At 41.1% G+C, this 25,233-nt stretch overlaps 2 protein-coding genes across 2 annotated transcripts; one reads left to right on the top strand and one right to left on the bottom strand.

The window, feature by feature from the left end:
• Nucleotides 1–6,868: 6,868 nt before the first annotated feature.
• LOC4324092 (disease resistance protein RGA5-like) lies at nt 6,869–12,075 on the bottom strand. The gene is given in 2 exon segments (XM_015793279.3): nt 6,869–9,023; nt 10,934–12,075. Coding segments are annotated over 2 exon segments (3,150 nt in total). The 5' UTR covers nt 11,995–12,075; the 3' UTR covers nt 6,869–6,934.
• Nucleotides 12,076–13,634: 1,559 nt separating this feature from the next.
• LOC4324091 (RGG repeats nuclear RNA binding protein A) lies at nt 13,635–17,739 on the top strand. Its single transcript, XM_015793309.3, has 6 exons — nt 13,635–14,035; nt 14,592–15,003; nt 15,107–15,251; nt 16,973–17,131; nt 17,212–17,268; nt 17,350–17,739. Exons 1-6 carry the CDS (start codon nt 13,873–13,875, stop codon nt 17,548–17,550), a joined length of 1,137 nt encoding a protein of 378 aa, XP_015648795.1. The 5' UTR covers nt 13,635–13,872; the 3' UTR covers nt 17,551–17,739.
• The last annotated feature ends 7,494 nt before the right edge of the window (nt 17,740–25,233 follow it).

Here is a 25,233-nt window from a genome sequence, read left to right as displayed (position 1 = left end):
TAGCCCTTATCTTACCGTATTTGATTGCACAGGTTCAGAGAAAAAAAAAACCATGTCAAAGCTACCAAACAAGGGAACAAAAGCTCTTCTAATGGTGGAAAAGTTTGGGAGTGATTTTAATCATTGTTATCCTATCCAAATCTCAATATTCTAGCTAATCGGATCCCATGCATTGAGAATATTTTTCATTATCTCCAGTCTTTCTGAATTCTAGGCTAGCTTGCTGCTACTTTCTTCAGCTTGGAATCTTCGATCCACCGATAAAGCAGAAAAGATTTGAGCAGAGTGCATGCTATCAGTCCATGACAGGGACAGCCATTACTGAATTTAATGTAACATGTTTGTGCAGATAAGATGGGGATAATATTGTTTGTTTAGGTTGTGTTCTTCCACTGCCTCTACTTAGAGAAGCAAGAAGATATCAGACAGCTACCGGATTAGCCATGTAGTAGTTGCCAAAGTGCTCTTTGATCCGGTTTTTTTGCTAATTAATTCCGCTGGTCTGTAGTGCTTTGGTGGCGAAGTATAGTAGACTAATCCAGATCATTATCTGATCTGAAGTATTATCCTCCGCACATGATGCCTTGCATAATTTTATCTCATCTGAATAAAACCACCACGCTTGTTCTATTCGAAGAGGCGTGAAATTAGCATTCTTCAGGCACTAGTGGTCATATTGTGCTCTTACATTTTACATTTATAAAGGTGTATTTTCATGTGTATTCCTTTTACTGCAACAAAAATAAACACTTCATCTGCGGTTAAGGAAATATGTACTCTATCCTCCGAGGAACAACAAAGAGTCTTCCTTACCTTTTATGAACATTCTCGTATATCTTTTTAAACACGGTACAAATACAGAAACTCACAACTAGGGGTGAAAACGCTACGAAAACGGACGGAAACTATCTTTATCGTTTTCGTTTTTATTTTTTTTCGGAATCAGAAACCCCGGATACGAAAACGGAATCGAATATTATCAAAACCGAAAACGGAGCGAAAACGAACCGGTGCGAATACGGTAACGAAAATTTATTAAAATACAAAAACCCCTCAAACTGATAAATACAATTCTCAAGTCTCAACGGTCAACAATTCATCATAAAACACAATCATATAAGTCCAATTATTAAGTTTCAACAGTACATCACAAAATAAAATCTATGAAATAAATTATCTATATTTAAGAGAGTAATGTTGTTAATAAATCCCAATGCATAAAAAAAATTCTTATGTAACTTCAGATTTGTATAACAAATATTTTTTTAAAAAAAAATAAAAGCCAAATACCATGGTATTCACTAGAATAGTGCTTAAAAAAAAGAATCCAGGGTATTTCAGTCACAAAATTTTTGGAAATTCCAAGAAAATTTTCGAAAAGTTTCCGACCGATTCCGAGTTCCGACGGAAACTGCCCTTAACGTTTTCGGTTCCGTTTCCAAGAAAATATTTCCGAATTCGTTTTCGTTTCCGAAAAATTCCGAAAAGATTCCGACCGACATAATCCATTTTCGAAAATAGGTCCGGAATCCGGAAAGTTTCCATACCGTTTTCACCCCTACTCACAACACAAGCACACTCATCCATATGAACTTATATTCACCATGTACGTCTCACTGTTGACTGGTATATCGCTTACCAATAAAAGAATAATTAGCCGTAAATGCGAGCAACGGTGCTAAATCTAGGACAATCCAAGTGGGCAGGTTCTAATTAAAAACAAACTAAACAGTTAATCTATGCTCACTTCGCAAACATTCTCATATGTTTTGGTTTCATATATCACGACGATGAAACATGTATCTATATTTTTAGCAGATAAAATACAGTAATAGCTATAAAAGTCTAGAATTTGATTTTTGGATAATAGAATTTGATGCATCAGTCTTCTATATCGATGTGATAATTTCTCATTTCCGTTTAAAAATATGGAGGAAAGATACAATCTCAGGCCCTGTTTAAATTCCACCCTAAAATTTTTCACCCTGTCACATCAAATGTTTGGACATATGCATGAAGTATTAAATATAAACGGAAAAATAACTAATTACATAGATTAAGTGTAAATTGCGAGACAAATCTTTTAAGCCTAATTGCTCCATGATTTGACAATGTTGTGCTACAGTAAATATTTGCTAATGACGTATTAATTAGGATTAATAAATTCATCTCGCAGTTTACAGGCGGACTCTGTAATTAGTTTTTTTTATTAGTCTACGTTTAATACTTTAAATGTGTGTCCGTATATCCGATGTGACACACCAAAACTTTACACCCATGGATCTAAACACCCCCTCAATTGACAGTTCCCTATATATTTTTTGTACTAGGTAGTCCAAGGTATTTATTGTACTGCTAGCACCACCACTATCTTGTATTAGTTGAACTATAGATCATAATGGTGTGGTTTTAACGCACTTTCACGAGATTGTGCCTATTTCATTGAAAAGAAGAAAACAATTACAACCCCTAGGGGCTATGAGTATCTATTTGTGACTAACTAACTATAGCGTTTTCATGTACACGTCTTAATTTTCCGACGATTTTCATTCATACCATGGTGTGATTTGATTGACTACATCAAAGTTATTACTCAATTGTGTTACTATAAAAATAATTTCATGTACAAATCGGAGAATATTAAGGGGCGCATGAAGGACGCGCGAGGAGCGACCCCACATCGGATTTCGCTACAGTCAGTGTGCACGGGGTGGTCGTTTTGCGAAAAAGTCCTCCACTTTCTGTGTAATTCGATATGGCTCCCTCGCTAACCCTTCCTCTGAGCCGATGTTTTGCAGGCCCTTGTAGTGGCCGGATATTTCGTGCAAGGGAGAGAAAAACGCGAATCAGGACCGTGCTGTAAAATGTTAAAGTCGATGGGCTTTTCCGCATAATGACCCTTACTAGCCCACCCACCCCCAAACCCTAGCCGTCGCTCCCGTCTCGCCTCCTCCCACTCGTACATATGTAGATGCACAAATTGTAGAGAGTTTGGTTAGTTTCAGTAAATCCATAATTTCAACTCACATAAACAAATTACCGAATGTGCACCAACAAAACTAGGTTGGCCATCTTAAAAGGATGGATCCTTCGGTACAGAGTGGAAATTCACCGTTCGGCATACTGGTCATTTTCGGTCTTGTAGCAGGTAGCAATATTTTTTTAAGATAATGATGTCTTTATTGAACTCAGTCAATTAAATTAAAGTGATACAATTATTCTAAGAACACTTTCAATCTCTGCACAACTAAGATACATACAACCGAATATACGAAACCATGCTTAAAAAAAAGAATGACATGGAGTACTGAGAACCATTAATCCAAAGACTAAATCGACACACATGAACAACTCCCTGGCTAAAATCACGGAGTATTAAGAGCCACCAATTCAAAGACTAGATTTACCCATATCCCAGGGTAAAAAACTCCTTGACTACCTTCTCCAAATTTATACATGCCGCAACCACCATACCCCGCGAAGTAGGCTTGAGGCTTCTATAAGATAGCCCATATACGAAGCCAATGAATAAGAGAATATATAACCTGCAAAGGTGAAGATATAACTTATTTTTATAAAAAAAAACCACATTATTCCTATATAGCCAAAGCGACTAACAAGTAGCATACGCTCCTAATAAGACATGTGTTTTCAAATTATTATAAATTCCAGCAAACCAGCTCCCAAACATATGCGCTACACAATGCGGATGCTACTTGGATGTGGGCCAAAACAGAATGGGCAACAGTGGCGGACACACCCATTAGGCATGGTGGGTCGGCCGGCCTAGCTATGGTCCGTATCGCCCCACACCCCCAAACCTCATTTTAGTCCTATTTATAATACATTAGTCATTATTCTACTATTGAATAATTAGATAAATTAAGTATTTTAAGTAGGAACAAAAACATTTATGAAAATTCATGTATAAGTAGTACCTTTTTTGACCGTTTCTGATTTTGGCCATACATAAAATTCGATTTTCTTTCTATTTCTTTAGCACATAATATAATCTATAATAAATAGTTAAATTGATAAATATATAAAAAATCCATTTTACTCACTTGAACTATTTTGACGAAGCACTTAAACCCCTAAATAATTTTTTATCTCGTTTTATACCCCGCCCCATAAACTATTGAAAGTGGTTCCTTTATCATCTAAGAACATTTCTCATTTTTTATTTCTCTATATATAAGTCATATACATTTGTTCGACTAACAATCTTCGTTGTTAACTTTCTCAATGTCCATGCAGTGCGCTGATGCGCCAATGCTGTGAACTAGCGACTACGGTTTGTATGCATGCCATCACCTAATTAGAGCTTTGCTCTGCCATCTCATATGTATTTTAGACCTGCATTCGCCACTGATGGGGCAAAACGACATAATGCGGTGCAGGCAGCAAGATGGTGTGGTGCATTTTCAATTCTCTCCATACAATGGAATTGGCCGCGTGCAGTGGGGGCAAGACGGTATTCCTATACACCAAGTAGTAGTACCAACCTAGCTGTGACTGTGAAGCTGTGGGTAGAAGCTACTATCGACAATTGGGCGTCGGCAACAGCTAGTCAGCTATACATTCTGCTAGTAGCAGCAGTACAGTATGGCTAAGCACAACACAAGTATTGCTATCAAAGGAAAGAAAGGGGTTAGTGTTGGGTGGTGGGAGTATAGTTAACTGGCGGCCGTACAGGCTCGCTCACTTGCAGAGGAAGCTGGCGCGAATGGATTAGATTAGCGTGGTCGTGTGATATACCGGAGTTTAATTTGCTTCCGCCAAACGCCAGATCGATATGACTCCTGGAGCCCCAAGTTGATCGATCAACCAGTGATCGATGATGATAATCCAGCGTGCATGCAATGCAGCTGACCAACACCGGACCAGCAGGGGAGCGGGTCAAACGCGCGCACGCATATGCTGCTTACCTTGTCGCCGGCGCGCCGGAGCCTGCAGGGTGGAGCCGGAAGTAGGTACAGTACTTGCAGGGGTGCGAAGTTAATCATTTTGGTTTGTGGCCTAAATTATCCTTGCTAATTTTTGGCAATTTCGAGGTGTTTCTATTGATGTCATTTCAAATCATATCATTTCTTTTGTAAAGTTACTAGATATGTGCATCCATTTAGTTTTTTTTTACCAAACTTTAGTACATGCATATCAAAACTTGACAATATTATTAAATTGCCAATAACAAAATTTGGTAAGGTTTATTTTGGCTACAATCTAAACAGGCTCTTCAATAGTGTTTAGTGTCAATTTGGTTTGAGGCTAAAATTTGACATGCTTAAAAAAATAGGCTATTTCAATAGTTAACTTAGGTATTTTGGGTTTAATCCAAACACAACTTTCCCTTGTCAAGATTAGCTATGTTAAAACTTGTTAAAATTTGATATTAAAAAAATTAGAAAGACTAATTTAGACCACAAATCAAATCAGACCTAAGTATTGGAGTACCTTGTTTGGGCTCGAGAGTCGAGAGCGCCTATGCATGATAACAATGAAGGTCAGCCTCAAGCCGATGCGAGTACTGGGACTCTGGGAGCAGACTAGGGTCGGGGACGTAAGTTCAAGTGGCCCGGCCTACTGCGTACAAGGTCAGACAGCCAGCCAATATAAGGGGAGCATGTACAGCGGTATTTAATAATAGACTCTCTTTATTGTCATACTAATAAATTTGGTGACATGAAAGAGAGAGCGAAGAAATGAGAAATATCGTTGCTATCCATAACAACAGCTCAAAGTCGACTCTTAGTATTTATTAAAAAAAATGTGTTGCATGTAGGTGGAGAAATGGAAAAAATGGTGGCAAAAAAAAAGCCTAGTCAACATCACAGAACCCTTCCCCCTCTACTCTCTCCCCCAGAAATTCCCCTCTCCCTCACTCAAATTTGAGGGCCCAGAATGCACACTCGACGGGCTCGAGCGAGGGCATCAGCACACCACCCCCACCGGCGCACAGCTCCATGAACCATGCGAGTTCCGCAACGGCCTCCCCATACCACAGCAACCTCTCCAGCCCCGCCAGGTCAAGCACCCTCCGACCACGTTGATAATGACTGGCGGCACCTCGAGGTGGGGAAAGGAGAAGCTCCCAGCCTTCCCCCTTTCCCTTCCCATTCCTCTCCACTGGCAGAGCTTCTGTTGTTGTCGTATCATCCGCGAACAACCTTTCTCTGAAGGCGACTTCCACGGCGAGTTGATGATCTCGTCGACGCGGCTTGTGCTGGTGCTACTCCCAACGTCATATGTTGACCAGCGTCGAAGGGGATCCCAACAACGGTGTCAGGCTCCTCTAATGTGTCTGTGCTAAGGTGGTGGAACAGGAACTTGAGGGAATGATCTCCGTACTGTGGCTGGTGCTCCCACTGCCGATGCTAGAATGGGAACTCAAAGAGACATGTGGCAATGATGTCGGGCTCCACCCGTGGGTCTGCTACTGCCGCTCCATGGGAGGCGGGGCCCATTGTTTCTTGTGTTCATGGCCTCTTCTTGCCGCAGAGAGAGAGGGGGGGAGGGAAAGGGGAATTTCGAGGGTATAGACATAGGGAGAGATCGACCGCACCACCTTGCCTCCGTATTCGTTGTCCTCACCGCCGTCTCACCGCAGTTGCCACCCTCACCTTTGGCTAGGGCTTTGAGAGAAGGAATGGGGAATTTTCTAGGAGAGAGAGTGAGAGAATAGAAGGAGAAAGGCTCTATTATGTTGATGAGGCTTTCTCTTGCCACGCAGGACAGCATGTGTTTGCTATTCGAACCCTAAACCACTCACAACAGTGCTCGGGGGGTTTTGTCTAGTGTTAAAACTTCAGGGGTGAAACAATGTCTGGTTTTCGAGTATATGGGGGTAATTCATATTCACTCAATATTTTTTCAGGGGTATAATTCAGACTTTTTTTTTCTTTTGCCAAAACATGCCGATTATTATTGACTGGATTTAGATAGACAAAGTGGAAGAATCGGATTGGGCCGATCCAGTCGTCATCTTCCTCCTGCGGATGTTGATGGCCGGACGGTTGGGATGGACGGCCGCCACGCGTCGCAGTGCCTCCTCCACCTTCCTCGTCACCGCCGAACCACCGCCATCTCCCGTGTTCTTGTACCAAACCTCGACGCGAACGTCCTCGAGCGAAGGGAGGTTCTGCATGCCCAGATCGCGCAGCCCAAGCCTAAGCCCACCACCACCGCCGCCATCGCCGGCGGCGGCGAAGTCCCATGCCCTGAGGCTGAACGAGAGCCGCCGAACCCTCGGCATGGCGCCTCGCGGGAACATGGACGGCGCCGTCACGAAGTGCAGGAGCGCGCACGCCGCCGCGCAGGGGAACGCGCCGGCGCGCACCGCGAACCGCTCCACCGCCGGGCGCGCGTCTATCCGGCCGGTGGCCCGCAGCCGGAGAGACTGGAGGGCCGGCAGCTCCCCGACGACGCCGATGTCGCCCCGCCTCACCCGATCCACCCACACGTCGAGGAAGGCGAGGCGCGGCAGAGGCGAGCAGCGCACCCACGCCGGCAGCGCCGAGAACGCGCTCGTGGGCCCGTTCGACACGAACCGGCGGAGGCACGCCGGAGGCACCCAGCCGTCGCCGACGTTACCGACGCCGCCGCCGCCACCGCCGTAAGCGTAAATCTCGATGCTCTGGATCCCCTGCAGCTCGCCGAGAGCCCCCACCACAGCTCTGCCCGCGCCGTGCTCCATCTCTCCCCACTGGAGCCGGAGCACCCTGAGCTTCTTCAGACAGCGAAGCTCTCTGACGACGCCGTCTGCAGAATCACGGCGAACTCTGAGCCCGGTCATCTCCTCCAGCGACGTCAGGGTTGCGAGCCCACCATTTCTTGGTAGCCTGGTGTCCCAATCGAGGCGAAGGCACATCAATTGCCTCAGCCCGGTGATCGCGGGCGGCAACTCCCGTATGCCATGAGCTCCTCTGATGTCCAGCGTCTGCAAAACCTTCAGATTTCCGATCTCTGTAGGGAGCTCAGCGATGTATGTTCGTCTTAGCCCAAGGTACCTCAGGTGAGAGAGCTTACCGACATGCCTCAGATTAAGATTGCTAAATTTACTGAGATCACAGCCTTCTAAATCCAGTACACGAAGAACCTGAAACAGTGACAGGGATGGCATCGAATTAACACCAGGTCTGAACAAAGTGAAGGATCTCACTTGTGACATGCTGCTTGCTGTAGCCTCTTCTGCCATTCTTCAAGTGTTTTGGATGGCTAACCTGCGAATCTTATTATCATTCTTATGTTGCCAAGATGTTCTGTGCTCACTGTCATCTATTATAGTAATAAAATTTTCTTCTTTTGATAGGGAAAGGATAAAATCAAGCATCATATCATGCACGCGACAAGCTTGAGCTCTGCCTTCAAAGTCGATGCCGACTGGCTCAACCATGCTTCTGTTTATAAGCTCATTGAAGTAACTCTCTCCGACCTCAAATAAGTTGTCCCAATTATTTTCACATTGGACAAAATCTTCAGCTATCCACCTCCATATTAACCGATCTCTCTCAATTTCATAATCTTCTGGAAATATACTTAGATACAGTAAACATGTCTTCAGATGAGGAGGTAAATCATAGTAGCTAAATGATAATATCTTCTGCATATCATCCACACCTTCACCTACTGTGAGTCCCCGGCCAATAGAATTGAGCAAATTGTGCCATTGATCCTTAGTTTTTATGGGCCTATTATTATTACCGGCCAACAGACTAGCTATAGTGATGATTGCTAATGGTACCCCGTCACATTTCTTCAAAATGTCTGTAGATACTTGTTTCAATTCATGAGGACAGTTGTTCTCATGGGTAAATATCCTTGTGTATAAGAGCTTCTTGGAATCATCATCCGAAAGACGTTTCATTTCATAAATCTTGTCATCACCCGAAGAGCAACAAGCTTTAGAGACATTGATTTTGCGTGTTGTTGTGATTATTCGACTGCTGAGATTGTTCTCATATAAAACACACTTGATGAATTTCCACACATTTTCATCCCAGAGGTCATCAATTACAATGAGGTACCTACATTTGTAACAAGGCATTAATTGGGTAAATCAGTGAAATGTAGGCCTGGTTTAGTTCCCAAAATTTTTTTCCCAAAAATGTCACATCGAATCTTTGGACACATGCATGAAACATTAAATATAGATAAAAACAAAACTAATTGCACAGTTTGCACGGAAATCGCGAGACGAATCTTTTGAGCCTAATTAGTTCATGATTAGCCATAAGTGCTACAGTACCCCACATGTGCTAATGACGGCTTAATTAGGCCCAAAAGATCCGTCTTGCGGTTTCTGGGCGAGTTATGAAATTAGTTTTTTCTTTCGTGTCCGAAAACACCTTCCAACATCCAATCAAACATCCGATGTGACACCCAAATTTTTTTTTCACGAAATAAACAAGGCTGTAACTGTTTTATGAAAGAAAGCAAAATGATTGTCAGCACTCCTACATTAATAACTAGGTGAAACCCACACGTTATTGCAGGAATTTACTATGATAACAATAAGTCGAAATAATGTGTAAGATAGCTTAACCAACATAAGCTTACATAAATATTACATAAACATAAGTTTTCATAAGTTGATATGATTTAAATTAAAATGATATGTAGAATGATGTTCAAATGTAAAGTAAAATGATGTGATTTTATGAGAAAAAAAAAAGAAGATAACTTAGACCATACATCTAAGGGCTAAAAAATTGAGATAATATGACTTAATGAGAGAAGAAAAGTAGCAAGATAATTTGAACCATTTTGCCTAGATTAATCATCTAAGGACTAAAAACAATTGATGTGATATGACTTAATGAGAGAAAACAAAAACAACATGAACTAAGTGAGAATGAACTATATAGATATATACCTATATGAATATTTAAAAAATAATGGAGAGATATATTGAAATATTATGTGAATTATTTGGGATGATTATTCAATTATAGATAATATAGCATGCTTGCATGATGTTTAAATGTAATAATTGTTATTGGATGATAATGCATCATATTTGCATGTTAAGCTGTAAGAATTAATGGGCTATAATTTTATAGTAAGAGACGATACAAGAGATGTTAAATACTTAATTGTGTAGCAATTACTCTATTTCATCATATGTTAGAGAGACAATGGAAACAAAGAACATATCAGAAGAAAACAATATATGGCCCGTTTGGTAGAGCTCCAACTCCTAAATTTAACTTCATGAGTTGGGTCTGAAGTGAAGTTGTGGAGCAGCCTAAACTGTCTCAACTCTCTAGTTCATTTTGCGAGAGCGGTTCATCCAGCTCCACTCTTATTTTAGGTGGAACTGAAACTATATGGTTGGGCTCTAACTTCAGGAGAAGTGGAATTGAAGCTGTACCAAACAGTTCATAATACTCTCGCACTATTTCCCCCAATAAGAAATGCTTATCACTTATTCCCTTGCTCTGAACAAACAGGTCAATCACTGATTAAGTACTAATGTGCTAGTATTGATAAATCCCCACAATTTTTCATCCCAAATGTCATCAATTATAATGAGATACCTATATCATTTTGTAAGAGCTAGCATTAATTGCAGAAATCAGTGAAATGTATAGCATTTCTGTTTTCTGGGGAAAAAAAAGAGAGAAAAGGATTGCCTAGTATATTAGGGTGAAATGTGTAACAGTGACTCTGTTTCCTATTTTACTGAAGGAACTCGTCTCTGAACTTCTGAAGGAAACCTGAGAATAAGGCGTAACACTTATTCTCAACAAGAAGTCCACCAATGGTAATGTAACACTAATGTGTAATTCCTCCGTTTCATAATGTAAGAATTTCTAGCATTCATTCATTAATATTTATATGAATGTGGGCAATGCTAAAAAGTTTTACATTATGAAACGGATGGAGTAACTTTTAATACTGAAGAAAATCGACCTCAAAGCTCAGCAGTGTGTACCTTCTACTCTGGAGAAAACTTCTCAGCTCATCAATTAGCTGTACATCATCTCTGTCTAAATCATTGATGTCTGAGTACTGTTCCCGGTCAAGTTCAAACAGCAATTTCCTGAAAATCTTGGTGATGTTGGGATTCCTGGACACGGAAACAAAAGCAGCGCAATCAAATTGCTCCCTGATGCTCTCATAAACCGCTCTGGCAAGAGTCGTCTTCCCCAGCCCGCCAAATCCAAAGACCGAGACCGTCCTCAGCTGCTGCTGCTGCTGCATCGAGCCACCTGAAGAAGACAGCAGCAGCTCGCTCAGCTCGTCCCTGGCCTTGTCGACGCTGACGAGCTTGGCCACCTCGACGTACAGAGCTGTGAGCCGAGGGTCAATGGCGGCGCACCCCTCGCCGGCGCCGTGCAGCTTGAGGCCGCCGTACTTCTGACGCAGGTCGGACAGCGACTTGCCGCGGCCCTGGGCTTCTTCCACGGCGCCGGCGATCTGATGGAGAGCCCTGCCCTTGGTGAACAACCGGGCGGCTCTCTTCAGGGACTCGCTGAGCCGCCGGTTCTGCTTGGCTGCCTCCGGCTCGCCGTCGGCGACGCGCACCAGGTAGGCGTCGACGGCGTCCTCCATGTCGTAGGAGATCTCGCGGACCTGCCGCGCCCACAGCCTCACCTGCCCGTCGAGTTGCTCCGGTGGCACCTCGCCGATCCAGCGCACGACGCCGTGCATCATGGTCAGCTCCGTCCGGAGATCTCCGATGCTCTTCGTCAACTTCTTGTCCAGGTTGAGCTCAGCCATGAGCAGCTCGCAGACCTTCTTGAGGAGCAGGCTCATCGCCCCCGCCGTCAGCTCCATAGCTGCTCCTTCTAGCTCGCTAGCTCTATTTATAGGCTCATAGCCGGGTTGGCCAAACCGCCTGCAAGTTTTTATAATACAGTTGATGATGGTCACCTTCAATTTTATGCTATCTGCATTATTCATCCATAAAATTAAAACTAACATATATAAATGCATTGCATCTAATACATTAGAGTAAATTTTCAATTTTATCTGGCTATCTGCATCATTCATCCATAAAATTAAAACTAACGTATATGAAGTTTGTGTGAAGGTTGTCCTTGCATGAGCGGTGACTTCTTCTCTCTATTTTTTCTTCTCTACGTCACTATGGAGCGTGTTTTTAGAAGTGGCTTGTTTTTCTTGTGCACGCTTCCCAAACTACTAAACAATGCATTTTAAAATAACATGAGGAAGTTACTTTATAAATAATATTATTATATTTTTAAGACTAAAATAACTAATACTTAACTACTCATATGATAATGACTTACATCGTTTTGTGTATCTTCTCAATCTTTTCGTTTATCGTCCTCTCAAACACTTCCGAATTGATTTAGGAGGTAAGTATAAGTAGGTTCTCTTTGGCACAAATATAGAGTCGAGATTCGTTAGATCTGGGTATTCATATCTCCCCAAATGCATGGATTTAAATTAGCGATTACGATAATTAGATAAATTATTTTGCGTCTGTTTTAGATAAAATTTAAAATTTAACATACAAAATTCAAATCTATCATTGCTCTAAGATTTGAAGCTATATCAAACAGGATCGTAGTAGAACATCGAGACAAGGTTGCCGAAACGGGGGGGCAAAGGTATATGTAAACAGATGGCGGATCGACCGCAGATCTTGAACTTGTCAAATTCTAAAGCAAGCAACCTCCCTCCAAATGATCATTCCATCTTTGATAGCGAAGAACAGCTGCGTTTCCGAGGTTTACTTCTGATTGAATATCCTCACATTCCTTTATTTCCAAGTGAACCAGCAGACCAGGAAACCAGTGAATCGAAAGTCGGTTCGAGACTTGCTCCTAAAGCCTTCCTCTCACTCTTCAGCCATAAGTCCACTTGGAGGTTGGAGCTGGAAGGTTATATTAGCCCAGCTTCTAAATTCTAAATTTTTAATCCTCCTACCACTCCGTTTAGGGCATGAGCAATGTATATTGCTGAACTAGTCATTATAGATGAGACCACAAGCATTTGTCCTTAGCTATTTTATTTCTCACCATGGCTGAGTTTATAAGTGGGCTATAAGGTAGGTCCCATCAAAACTATATTAGATATCTCATATGTTTAGAAAAAGAGAGTGTGGAGAGAAGAGAGATTATATTATTATTTTATTCCTTATAGGTAACCATATGCATGAGTAGCTCAAGCTATAAATAATTATAATGACCACACTCATAATATATATATAGGCTATATAAGACTCACACTATGGATATCCTTATGCAAGGGCAAGTGACAAACAAACAAGTACCGTCCTCCTGATTTGCATAGCGAACATCGATTTTGGTGAGGCAAACATCTTTTCTAAAGGTTAAAAATGTCTCATTTTTTTTTTATGTTTATGCTTAATGGAATAATGGAAGCACGCGGCAAAGACGATGGTCTTACAAAGTCAAAACATAGCCCATTAACACTACCCGCAGGCCCAAAGACGATTCTACAGGGTTCTCATGTAAATCAGGTCACGGCCCAGAAGCCCAGCACGGTGCTCTAAAATGACACAACTACCCAACCAACCCACTCAGCTCTAAAGCTCTCCCGTCGCAGAACACGGTGTCGAGAATAATCGGAAAATCGTGGGTATATTTGTCATTTGCTAAGCTAAACTCACACAACTAGTAAGCCCTCCGTTTGGAGAGGGTAGAGTAGAGAGGGGGTGAGCTCCAGGTGGCGGCTAGGGTTAGGGTTTTAGGGTGAACTCACCGCGCCACCACCCCTCCCGCATCTTCCACCTCCGCCTCTAAACCCCGCACGCCCGCAACCCATCGTGCCTGATTCGTCCATCCGCCATTGATGGCGGTCTTGTCACCGGCGGCGTTGTCCTAAGTGGTTTGGGTGTTGTGCAAGAGGGTGGTTTCGTTGCGGGGGGAGGAGGATCCGATGGGGACGAAGAACCAGTTCGACCTGCTCGTCGACGTCGACAACGACGACCCCTCGCACCTCATCGCCGCCGCCGAGAAGAAGGCGGCGGCGGCGGCCGCGTCGCCCAAGCCGGCCGCCCAGGCAAAGCTGCCCACCAAGCCGCCGCCGCCCGCGCAGGCTGGTGAGTTCACACGGGCTGGCTCGGATTGGATCGGGTGTCGGGGATTTTAGCGTCCGCGCCTTGTGCTGGGGATTGGGGAAGCTAAAATTTACTTCGTTTTAATCGAAATGCTCTTGATTTATTTGGGATGCTCTGTCCAGATGTGCCAATCTGTTGCAGGGTAATAATAGTATGACGTTATGTCAATGTACCTATGTGGTTGCAGTAGCCTGGAATTTTTCATTTTGTATAAGTCACTTTTACTTTTTTTCCTAGTCAATTTTTTCTAGTTTGACTAAGTTTATATAGACATATAGCAACATTTTTAACACAAAACAAGCATACTATCAAAATATATTCTATATTACATTTAATGAAACTAATTTGGTGTTGTAGAAATTTAATAAATTTAAAGAAATTTAACTAGGAAAAAAGTCAAAGTGACTTACAATATGAAACGGAGGGAGTATTATCGTTTAAAGTTTTGTTTTTTAATATCTCTTAATACCCCTTAACTGCAATGTATTCACCGCACATGGGGATAATTTAGTTACATAGTGTTAATTTGTCAATGCAGTAAAGGAGTCCAGGAACTATGGTGCTCCAGCCCGTGAGGGGGCAGGCCGCAATGGACCAGGGCGTGGCAGTGGTGGTTTTGGTGGAGGCAGGATAGGCCAAAGGCGTGATTTTGGTGAGGGTGATACCAACGGTGTAGAGGGAGGGTATGGCGCTAGCGGCTTTGGGGATGGAATTGTGAGGAGGGAAGAAGGTGAACACAGACCTTCAGAGAGGGGCCATGGACCACGCCAGCCTTACCGTGGCGGAGGCCGACGTGGCGGTTACACTGGTGGGGAGGCTGGGGATGAGTCTGGTCGTGCTCCTCACCGTGCCTATGAACGTCGTAGTGGCACAGGTCGAGGGTATGGGATGAAACGTGAAGGCGCAGGCCGTGGTAACTGGGGAACTGTGACTGATGAAGCCCTTGCCCAGTTAATGCTGATATCTGAAACTTCATATTCTTTGGAAGTGCTATTTCATGTTTAATGGGTTTGTTTAAGTTTAATGTTTCTTTTTGGTTTTGTGATTTGTTAGGGAATCTGGTGAGGCTGTCAGTATTGAAGTGTCTGTTACCGTGACTGAGGAAAACAAGCAGGAAGATGTACCACAATCTGATGAAGTCGAGAAACACAAGGAGGGTGAATCAAATGAAGAGGAAGAAAAGGAACCTGAAGACAAGGTATAATTCCAGTTTTGTGTTGTACCATTATATTCTAGTACTAGATTGGAGATGCAGAGAACAAACTAGCTCGATAATGCATTGAAGAATTAACATTTACATGCAAACTACATGTCTTGACCAATATTTGCTAATTTAACACACTCTTTTTCTATCTAAACTTTTTATAGCAAGTCAATTTCTCACATGCCCATCTTCAAGTGGATTTCCTAATGCAGAAAATTCATGGAGACAAAATGATGATTATTCTAATTGTGTGATTCCTTTGATATTTTATTTATAAATGAGTCATATAATGGAAATGGTTATATTTTACAATTCAGTTGTGAAGTTCACGTTGAAAACTTAATGGCAGTGTTCTAGCTCATCTAGCTGTTATTCTATATTTGTACCTGTGCTTTTACATGCACATGGGAATAAACAATTACAGTTTGTGATGCTTGGATTTATTTTCCCCACAATTTCACTTAATCTATGACCTGTTACCAGTATTAAATAATTCATGCGATTTGCATCCTCCCTTATTTCTATGAATTGTTATTACACTTGTCAATTAAGCAGAAGTCAGATCCATTTCTGAGGCACCACTAGAAGAACTGAAGCTTAAGTACATTCCTGCCCAGGCATATAAATAATTAAGTATGGCAATTTGTGTTTATCGCCAGTTAATAAGATGTTGTCTAGTTAATTTGAGCGAAAAACTGCAAGCATTTGGATGCTCGCAATTTCATCTTTCTTTTTTCTCAATGATATTTTTTAGTTTAACTAGTAAAAAAACATGCTTGATGTCTTTGTCCTCCTTGTATTTAGCATTCCTCGGCTATGCCTTTCTATTTCCTTACCTAGCTGATCAAGCTAAATGAGTCCTACACAGGATAATATGTATGCTGGTAGAGAACATGTCTGCTGTCCTTATTCATTAAATTCAGCAATCCCTAGCTGGCTGGCCGTGCCTGTCTTTCTTGATCCAACCAATTGTTGTGGCTGATCTGGTCCAGTGAATCTTTCACACCAAGAGAACAGGTAGTCGTTGCAAGTTCTCAATTTCACCCAGCCTATAGGTACACTGGTGGAGAACATGCCTGCTGTCCTTATTCATTATATTCAGCAGTCCCTAGCCATGCATGCATGTCTTTCTTGGTGCACCCTTGGCTGATCTGATCCAGTGAGTCTTGCACACCAGAACAGGTGGTTCATTGCAAATTCTCAATTTCACCCAGCCTATAGATAGCTTGTGTGGAAGCATCAAGGTTTTCATGCATTACTTTAGCATGCATGGATTCAGGAGGCTGCCATACATAATAGCTATCTGTTGAAAAAAAAACACTTGCTGTGCATCCATTGAAATTATGTTGGTTCATAGAATGGGCTTGTTCAAAGCTGAAAATGTATGTGCTTAGGAGGTTGTATTGATTGGTTGGGCTTGGTTAGATTTTTTTTTTTGTTTCCTTTTGTTTGCCATGGGTTTATGTGTCCATATAATTTGGGGTTATGATTCCATCTACATTTTTTCTGCACACCTTCATTTTCATTTGTTTTAGCATGCATATATGCTCTCAAGTCAATTAGTTTTGATTGTCGTCAATGTACACGCTCAATTTCTTCTTTGATGTTCTGTTCTGCACTTACCATTACAATACAAAAGGCAGATGCTCAATGCCTTATAGTATGTTGCCACCGGTCCTTATTAAATTATTCTTTTTCCCTATTCGGGTACACAGGAGATGACTTTGGAGGAATATGAGAAAGTACTGGAGGAGAAGAGGAAAGCTTTGCTTTCACTGAAGGTTGAAGAGAGAAAGGTTGTGGTGGACAAGGAATTGCAGTCAATGCAACAGCTCTCAGTGAAGAAGGATTCTGATGAAGTGTTCATCAAGCTGGTAGGTTCATGCAGCACTTTTACTCAATTCCGTGAGCATAACTAGCCCCGCTGCTCACCTTCCACTTTGTTTTAATGCAGGGTTCTGACAAGGACAAAAAGAAAGAAAATGTTGAAAGAGATGAACGCACCAGGAAGGTTTGTAGAATTCTCCCAAATTTCAGTCCAATCTGCTCTTACGTTGCTCCAATCTCAAGCCATTATCTTATTTTCCGCCAGTCTCTTAGCATCAATGAATTCCTGAAGCCGGCTGAAGGTGAAAGATACTACAGCCCAGGTGGGCGGGGGCGGGGACGTGGCAGAGGACGTGGTGACCGTGGAGGATTCCGGGATGGCTATAGCTCTCGAGGTCCTGTTGCCGCACCAAGAATTGAAGATCAAGCGCAGTTTCCCGGCTTGGCTGGGAGATTGGTGCACTAGCTGCCATGATATGATCTCCTTGCACTTTTTGTGGGATTTTAAAAATGTGTCTGCACGCGTTGCTTGCTGCATCAGTGTTGTACTGTCAAGCTACGCATATGCCACTGTTGTGTCTCATGTATACCCGTGCGGCCGAGCCAAATGTTTGAAAGGTAATTTTCAAAAAATCTCATTGGAGGTTTTCCGTGTGTTGGTCATGTCAATTACATTATTTTGCTCCATGAAGTTCCGACAGTTAGTTTTGATTTTTGGCATGAGGCGAAACCTTGCACAAGAGTTTAGGGCCTTTTGGCACAGCTCCAGCTAGGGATGGAGCTCAACCAAACAGTTTTAGCTCCACTAAAACTGGGAGTGGAGCTGGGTGGAGCTCTCTCACAAAATGAACTAGAGATGTGGAGCTGGGTTTAGGCCGCTCCACAACTCCACTCTAAACTCAACTTCTGGAGTTAAATTTAGGAGTTGGAGTTGTACCAAACAGGCCCTTAGTAAGACAAAAACAAGTAAAATAGCTAGATAGCATAGTTTACATTTGTTGATATGGTTTACGATAACTTAAACTCAACTTCTGGAGTTAAATTTAGGAGTTGGAGTTGTACCAAACAGGCCCTTAGTAAGACAAAAACAAGTAAAATAGCTAGATAGCATAGTTTACATTTGTTGATATGGTTTACGATAACTTAAAAAGTATATATAGAATGATAATTTAAATGTAAAAGTAAGATAATGTGGCTTTGTGAGAAAAAGAAAATGAGGATGATAATTTATACCATAGATTAATTATCTATGGCTAAAAACAAAACAATCGAGATGATATAGCTTAAAGAGAGAAGAAAAGGAATGGAGATAATTTGGATCATAGATTAATCATCTAAGGGATAAATATAATTAATATGATATGGCTTAATAAGATAATAGAAATAATATTTAGTAAGTGAGGATGAAAGGATATATGGAAATATTATGTTATATGAGGTGATTTAACATGTTTGCATTATCTCTACTATTACAAAAATGAAAGATGTTTTTGTCAATATTTTGGTACGTCATCCTTATTAGAGTTGGTTTTTAATATTGTATCTTTACCTATATGCCTATATTTTTTCGCCTTTTTTTCACGTGGAACAGTTTTTGTTGGTCGCACGGCTTTTGTTCGATCTTTCGGTTTGGTCAGTCTGCCCGGTTTTTTTGTGGCCTTATTTTTTTAATGGTTGTTTGGTTTTTTTTTTGCCGCTTTTTTCGCGTGGAACCGTTTTTTTCGTCACCCGGTTTTTGTTCGATCTCCTCCGGTCTGATCCGTGCACGCGTAGCACGCCTCAGCCGCCGCTAGGCCGAACTGCTGCCGCAACATCAATATACCTCCCCGTACGTTTACTCCTTTAATTGATTGCAAAAACCGATCCTTTCATTTCTCCATCTTCGTTTTTCTCATGATTTCCCCTTTCAATTCTGCTCTTATTCATCGAATTCAATCCCCTATTTAACATTGTGGATGATGGCCGACAGCGGAGCTTCCCTGGTTGTTTTTATCCCGAGTTTCCCGAGCTTTACGAATTCACTTCAATTTTGGAAAAACGAAAAGGGAAGATTGAGTGCATCAAAAGCCCAATTTAAACTAAAATAGGATCGAGTGCATCAAAAGCCCAATTTTGGGAAAAATGAAAATAGAAGATTAAGAAAGATTCGCCTGGAAAGGTCAAGCTGGCCTACGGCTGCAATTGCAAGGGCTAGGCCGAAGAGAGACATGCTGAGCGGAAAGGTGTAGCGGACTAACTGGGACCAAAAAGGAAGAGAGGATTGGACTTCTGGCCCAAAATGAGGAATAATTTTTACTAAATTTTTTAATTATAATGCATAACGATCCCAATTACTAAAAAAACATAATTACCCGTTGTGCATTTTTTCTAGTAAAATTTTAAAATTTAATAAATTATAAAATTATAGATATTATAGTATGTTTGCATGAATAATTGTTTGTAGATAATGTGCATCTTTGCATGTTGAATTTTAGGTTTTAGAGGGTTGTATAACTTTATAGTAAGACTAGTTGATATCCCACGCTTTGCTACGGGATATGTAGATAAATGTATGTTATATATTATAGAAATGATAAATGTATATGTTTAAATAATATAAAAATGATATGGAGATAATGATTTGACATTACTTGCTTATTAAGTTGTAAAAATATATATATCATGTTTGCATGGTATTTAAAATACTCTAGATAATAATTGCTAGTAGGTAATGATGTGACATATTTATATGTAATTTAAAATACTCTAGATAATAATTGCTAGTTGATGATGATGTGGCGTACTTGCATGTTTAATTTTAGGACTTAGTCGGTATCAACTATATTGATACTGATAGTATAGATTGATCCGAGTATAAGAATAGGTGTGGGCGCATTCAACGTGAGGTATAGATTTTTTTTAATCCTATTATTAAGAATAAGTACAATGTGATGGGACACTGATATCCAATTGAAACATACTCTTGCGTGTAATTATAGACATCCGAACTTGAATCATGATAAGTTTGACATAAAATACTTCTAGATAAAAGCTAGGATCAAGATTCAGGAAAAGTAAATTTTGTCAAAAAAAAAACACATGGGTTAAGTCTGATTTACCCCTTTAACTATCACAAAGCACAAAAGGTATGATTTACATGCCTCTACTACAAACAAGACATTTAACATCTTTCAACCTTTTAAATCGAAGAGATTACCCCTTAACTAAAACGAGGTACCAGTCTTGCTTGCAATTTGCAATGGACAAAACAGTCGGCCAAAGATTAATAACATATACTTCCTTCGTTTCATTGTAAGTCGCTTTGACTGTTCTTCTTAGTCGTTTTTTGTTTTAAAATTTGACTATGTTTTTCGACATTTCTAACACAATAAATGTATTATCAAAATATATTTAGGTTATATTTAATGAAACTAATTTAGTATGATAGATATTTCTAATTTTTTTCTATAAACTTAGTCGAATCCTAAAGAAATTTGACTAGAAAAAAATTCAAAAATTATAAACGGAGGTAGTATATTTAAAAAGTCTTGTCTGGACCCACGCCATCATATTTATTTGTTCTTCCTTTCCTTTCTCTTGAAACAAAGTTAATGGATGAAAACGGCTAAAAATCACCTCCATCACTTTCATTTTCATATAAAATATCCTAGATACGAAAACGAAATCGAATACTATTAGATATAAAAACAGAATAAATACAGTAACAAATATTTATTGAAATATAAAAACCTCACACTGAGTTTCCAATTTTTTTTTCTAAAACTATAGATAAAATTTCTAAATTTTACCAACTGACAATACCACTTTTATATCATAATGATAACATCCACAATTCACATATCACAGATCACTTTCTCAAGTCCAATTTTTCATGTTTTGAGACAGTAATCATTCTCTTGAAAAAAAAATATTCCGAATTCATTTCCAAGAAATTATTTGGAAAGTTTCCAACATGTTCCACTTTCGACGGATAATGTGCTTACTGCATCTGTTTCCATTTCTGAGAAATAATTCTGAATTTGTTTCTGTTTTTGAAAATTTCCTAAAAAAATTTCCAACCGGCGCTTTCCGTTTCTGAAAGCATGTCCGGAATCTGAAACTTTCCAAACTGTTTCAACCCCCATCGCCACTCATGCGATGCAGACGGGGGAGAGGAACTGGTCATGACCTCTATAGGTCCAACCACTGACAAAATGTTGATGAGGGAAGTGAAAAGGGGCCATCCCTCAAGGTGGCGGCGGTGGCGACAACGACTTGTGGGAGGACGAAGCTGCAACAATAATGATTTGGGGACAACGAGGTGGTGGTGGACTGGATGACGATGAGCTAATTCTAGCAACTGGAGCCAAATCCATGCCGGTTACCACCTAGGCACAACTCAAACGCTGGTCTCCCTTCGTGGTGCCAAGCTCTAAGACCACTGTCGCTACTGGCACCACAAGCTCCTCCAAGCCATAAGGTCATCACTGTTGCCGTGATAAACTCCTACAAGCCACAAGGCCATTACTAGTAGGACTCCTTTGAGCTACCCCCAAGAGAGCCATCTAGATCTAGTCTCCCATGTCATCTTGATCCATGGTGACAACTAGATCTAGCGGATGGAGTTCACCAGAAACAGAGATTGGGGAAGTAAATACACCGTCACCTATTTTCTTTCCTCTCATTGACCCCTCTTCCCCATTTTAGCCCTTCGCGCTAGACAATATGGGAGTGGAGATCACCGATGCGGTGAAGGTTGTACAAGGAGAACGGAAAGAAACAAGAGGAGTGGAGAAAGAAGAAGGTGAGGAGAGGCCGACATGTGGCTTATTGCTGTATTAGATACCACATAAGTCGAAAATCACAATGTATTGAGCAAAGAGTTGTAGTTCATCCAGATGAAAAAATCCTGAAGTAGTCTAGTTTCACAGTTGTTGATAAATTTTAATTTTACGATAGTTCGGGGAGAGGGAATCGGACGTAATCCTATTAAAATACCCAAAAAAATGGTCTGTCTTTTAGGCCAGTTTTACAGCTAATATAGAATTGTCTCGGTTCCACTATTTTATTTCCGTAACAAAGATCAAAGATTTTAAGACTTTTGTATTGATTACCATTGACGTCTAATTTGTACTCTCCTAACTTTTCTAAAGGCCGTGCTTCTGATCTTAAAGACAATCTTCGTTAACCCAGGTAAGGTACATCGTACACAATGCTTTCCACTTTGTAAGTCCACTCTAATTGGTACTCCCTCCGTCTCAAAATAAATATAGTTTTAGACCGTTCGTCTTATTTAAAAAAATTTTATGATTAATATTTTTATTACTATTAGATGATAAAACATGAATAGTATTTTATGTGTGACTAAATATTTTTAAATTTTTAATAAATTTTTAAATAAGACGGACGGTCAAACGTTGAACACGAATATCCACGACTGCACTTATTTTGGGACGGAGGTAGTACTACTAGTATTGCACTGGTTAAGCGAATGGTTCCATGTACCGCACAACGGCTCAGGCAGAGTCCGGACTCCGGAACGAGAGGTCAGAACAAGCATATTCCATACTACAGTCACCGGGTCAAAAAAGCAGGAAACCCTCCCTGTTCACCATGATTGCCTGATTGCCTCTGCACCATGCACGCAACTACTGCAAGGCCCCCTCCAAACTCTGCTCGTCACTGTCGCCTCAAGCTTTACGGCGAAGTGATGAGTGAAAGCTCTGAACTCTCTGCCGATGAGACGAACAGTAATGCCAACGATGTGATGTGTCGATCGAGAGCTTCATGTAGGAGTACGTTTTCTTGGGTAAAAACAAGAAGCAGCAGTAGCCCTGGGTTCCGTGGGCGAGGTGAGTGTGAGGAATGGCGAGTGAAAGGAAAGCAGCTGCAGTGGACGGACGCGGCGACCCCGATGCCATCATCATCTTTTCGCCCAGCCTCTGCAGACTTGCAGTGTGGCGCTGTAGCCTGTAGGGATCCACCTGTGGCTGTTTTCATGGCTGTTTCAGCGCACCGCAGCGGCTCAAACAGAGAGGCTCCTCTTGTGGGCATTCACAATAAGCAGATATGGAATACTATAGCTCTATGATATAGAGCACTGTAATATTGTTGTTTATAAGCCTCTAGTTTTAAAAGAAAATCTTATAATATTTTTATTAACAAATTAACAGAGAGTTTTATATTTTTAGCCTCTATAAAAAAACACAATATATGTTTTCTTAGATCCTAACGGACCCATTAGCCACCATCCTACTCACTTGTTTTCTTTCCTTCCCCTATTTTCTCTTTACTATGATTTTTTTGACCATACCAACACCATCTGCTGGTCTGAGTGGTGAAGAAGCCAACAAAGAGGAGACAGCATACTCAGCCTTATTTTACTGCTATCGCCGGTGACCTCCCACGTATCTTTGAAGCCTGAAGTTCACTGACTTGGTTCGCAGTTGTTGCCATTGTCGCTGTATTTTCCTCCGAAGCCAATGAAGAGGAGGTGACGTGGATTCATAGCATCGCTTTGGCGTTGCGGGTTCTCTCCGAGATATCTGGTGGTGGCTCGTCGGACCTATTAGAGCTCCATTCCTCTCCAACCACCACCACTGGTTCTCCTCTCTCTTCGACCACCACCCCTAACTCTGGTCCGAATCTCACTCCCACCACCTCCCTTCGTTGAGTCTAGCTATCACTGCCACATTTCTACTCGAGCTCAGGGCAACAAGCTCCTACCAACAGCCATTTCTGGCTAAGTGCTCACAGATCCGGTCAAAAACTAGGCAAATCCTCGAGCAGCCAAGCAGAGGTCCTAGTAGTAGATGGGTGGGGCTACGGGACAAACAACGTGGCTCCTAGGCTGTACCTTCACCGTAAGAACATTTTCCTTGTGAAACAATTCCTATGGGGACACGACTTCGTTGAGCTATTTAATGGCGAGAATCTGATGTGATGGGCCGGAACCACTTGCCACATTTTCTTAGGGCCTGTTTGCTTCGTGCCCTCAATATCTCGCCTGACTCAGGCGCAGCTCTCAGGCGTCCGATTTCGTGCGCCTGCGGCTGGATTGACCTGCCTGAGCGAGAGGCTTCAGGCTAGGGCAGCAACCAAACAAGCCCTTATTGTCCATGTCCTTATAATCAATGATACAACGGTGTTACTAGCAATGACATAAATGTCTGAGAGTACAATTGATTCGTATAGGAAATCATTCTCTTAAAAATTTTTCTTTTGCATGGGAACATGAAGATTCCCTGCTCTCTAAACGGTGTCTTATTTGTGAGAGAACACTAAAAACAGTGCCGTCTTTTATGTGCCACTTTGCTGAGTCGTTGTCGCCGTTAGATGTCATTTGCGACACTTAATATTGAGAGCGACAGATTTTTGCAAGCTTTCAGTGATACACAGGAAGCTAATCAAAGTTAGATCGACCAACAGGCGTAGCCCATTTTCCCATCGATCAACTGGCCGATGTACTATCTAAGTACTAGCATTATGTACAGCTTTCTTGATGTGACCATTAGCGCAGATGAAAAACAAAAAGGATAATTAGTTCAGAACCCTCTCGGATGAACATAATAGACATGGCCCTCAATTATGCACTCCATCCGTCCCATAATATAAGGGATTTTAAGTTTTTCTTATAATATTTGACCACTCATCTTATTCAAAAAATTTATGCAAATATAAAAAATAAAAAATTATGCTTAAAGTACTTTGGATAATAAAGTAAGTCACAAAGAAAATAAATAATAATTCTAAATTTTTTTGAATAAGACAAATGGTCAAATAATACAAGCAAAAACTCAAAATCCCTTATATTATAAGATTGAGGGAGTACTCCCTCCGTTTCAAAATGTTTGACACCGTTGACTTTTTAGCCTATGTTTGACTGTTCGTCTTATTAAAAAAATTGTAAAAATATGTAAAACTATATGTGTACATGAAAGTATATTTAACAATGAATCAAATGATATGAAAAGAATAAATAATTACTTAAATTTTTTAAATAAGACGAATGATCAAACACGTATAAAAAATCAACGGTGGCAAACATTTTAAAACGAAAGGAGTATATCACAAATGCAAAGCCCATGCACGATGCTTTCGGCTGGTCCACAAAGGATTAGTCCACGAGACCCCAACACAGCCGCGTTGTACGCGTACAGGAAACGTATCA

This window comes from Oryza sativa, chromosome 1 (genome assembly GCF_034140825.1).
Source record: "Oryza sativa Japonica Group chromosome 1, ASM3414082v1".
Taxonomy (NCBI): domain Eukaryota; kingdom Viridiplantae; phylum Streptophyta; class Magnoliopsida; order Poales; family Poaceae; genus Oryza; species Oryza sativa.
Note: the sequence above shows the minus strand (reverse complement) of the source record. Positions and strands in the feature narration are given on the sequence as shown.

Coding starts and splice junctions, on each gene's coding strand:
- LOC4324091 (XM_015793309.3), top strand. CDS start 13,873: ATGGGGACGAAGAACCAGTTCGACCTGCTCGTCGACGTCGACAACGAC. Junction 14,036..14,591: donor GCCGCCGCCCGCGCAGGCTG/GTGAGTTCACAC, acceptor TTGTCAATGCAG/TAAAGGAGTCCAGGAACTAT. Junction 17,269..17,349: donor GAGATGAACGCACCAGGAAG/GTTTGTAGAATT, acceptor ATTTTCCGCCAG/TCTCTTAGCATCAATGAATT.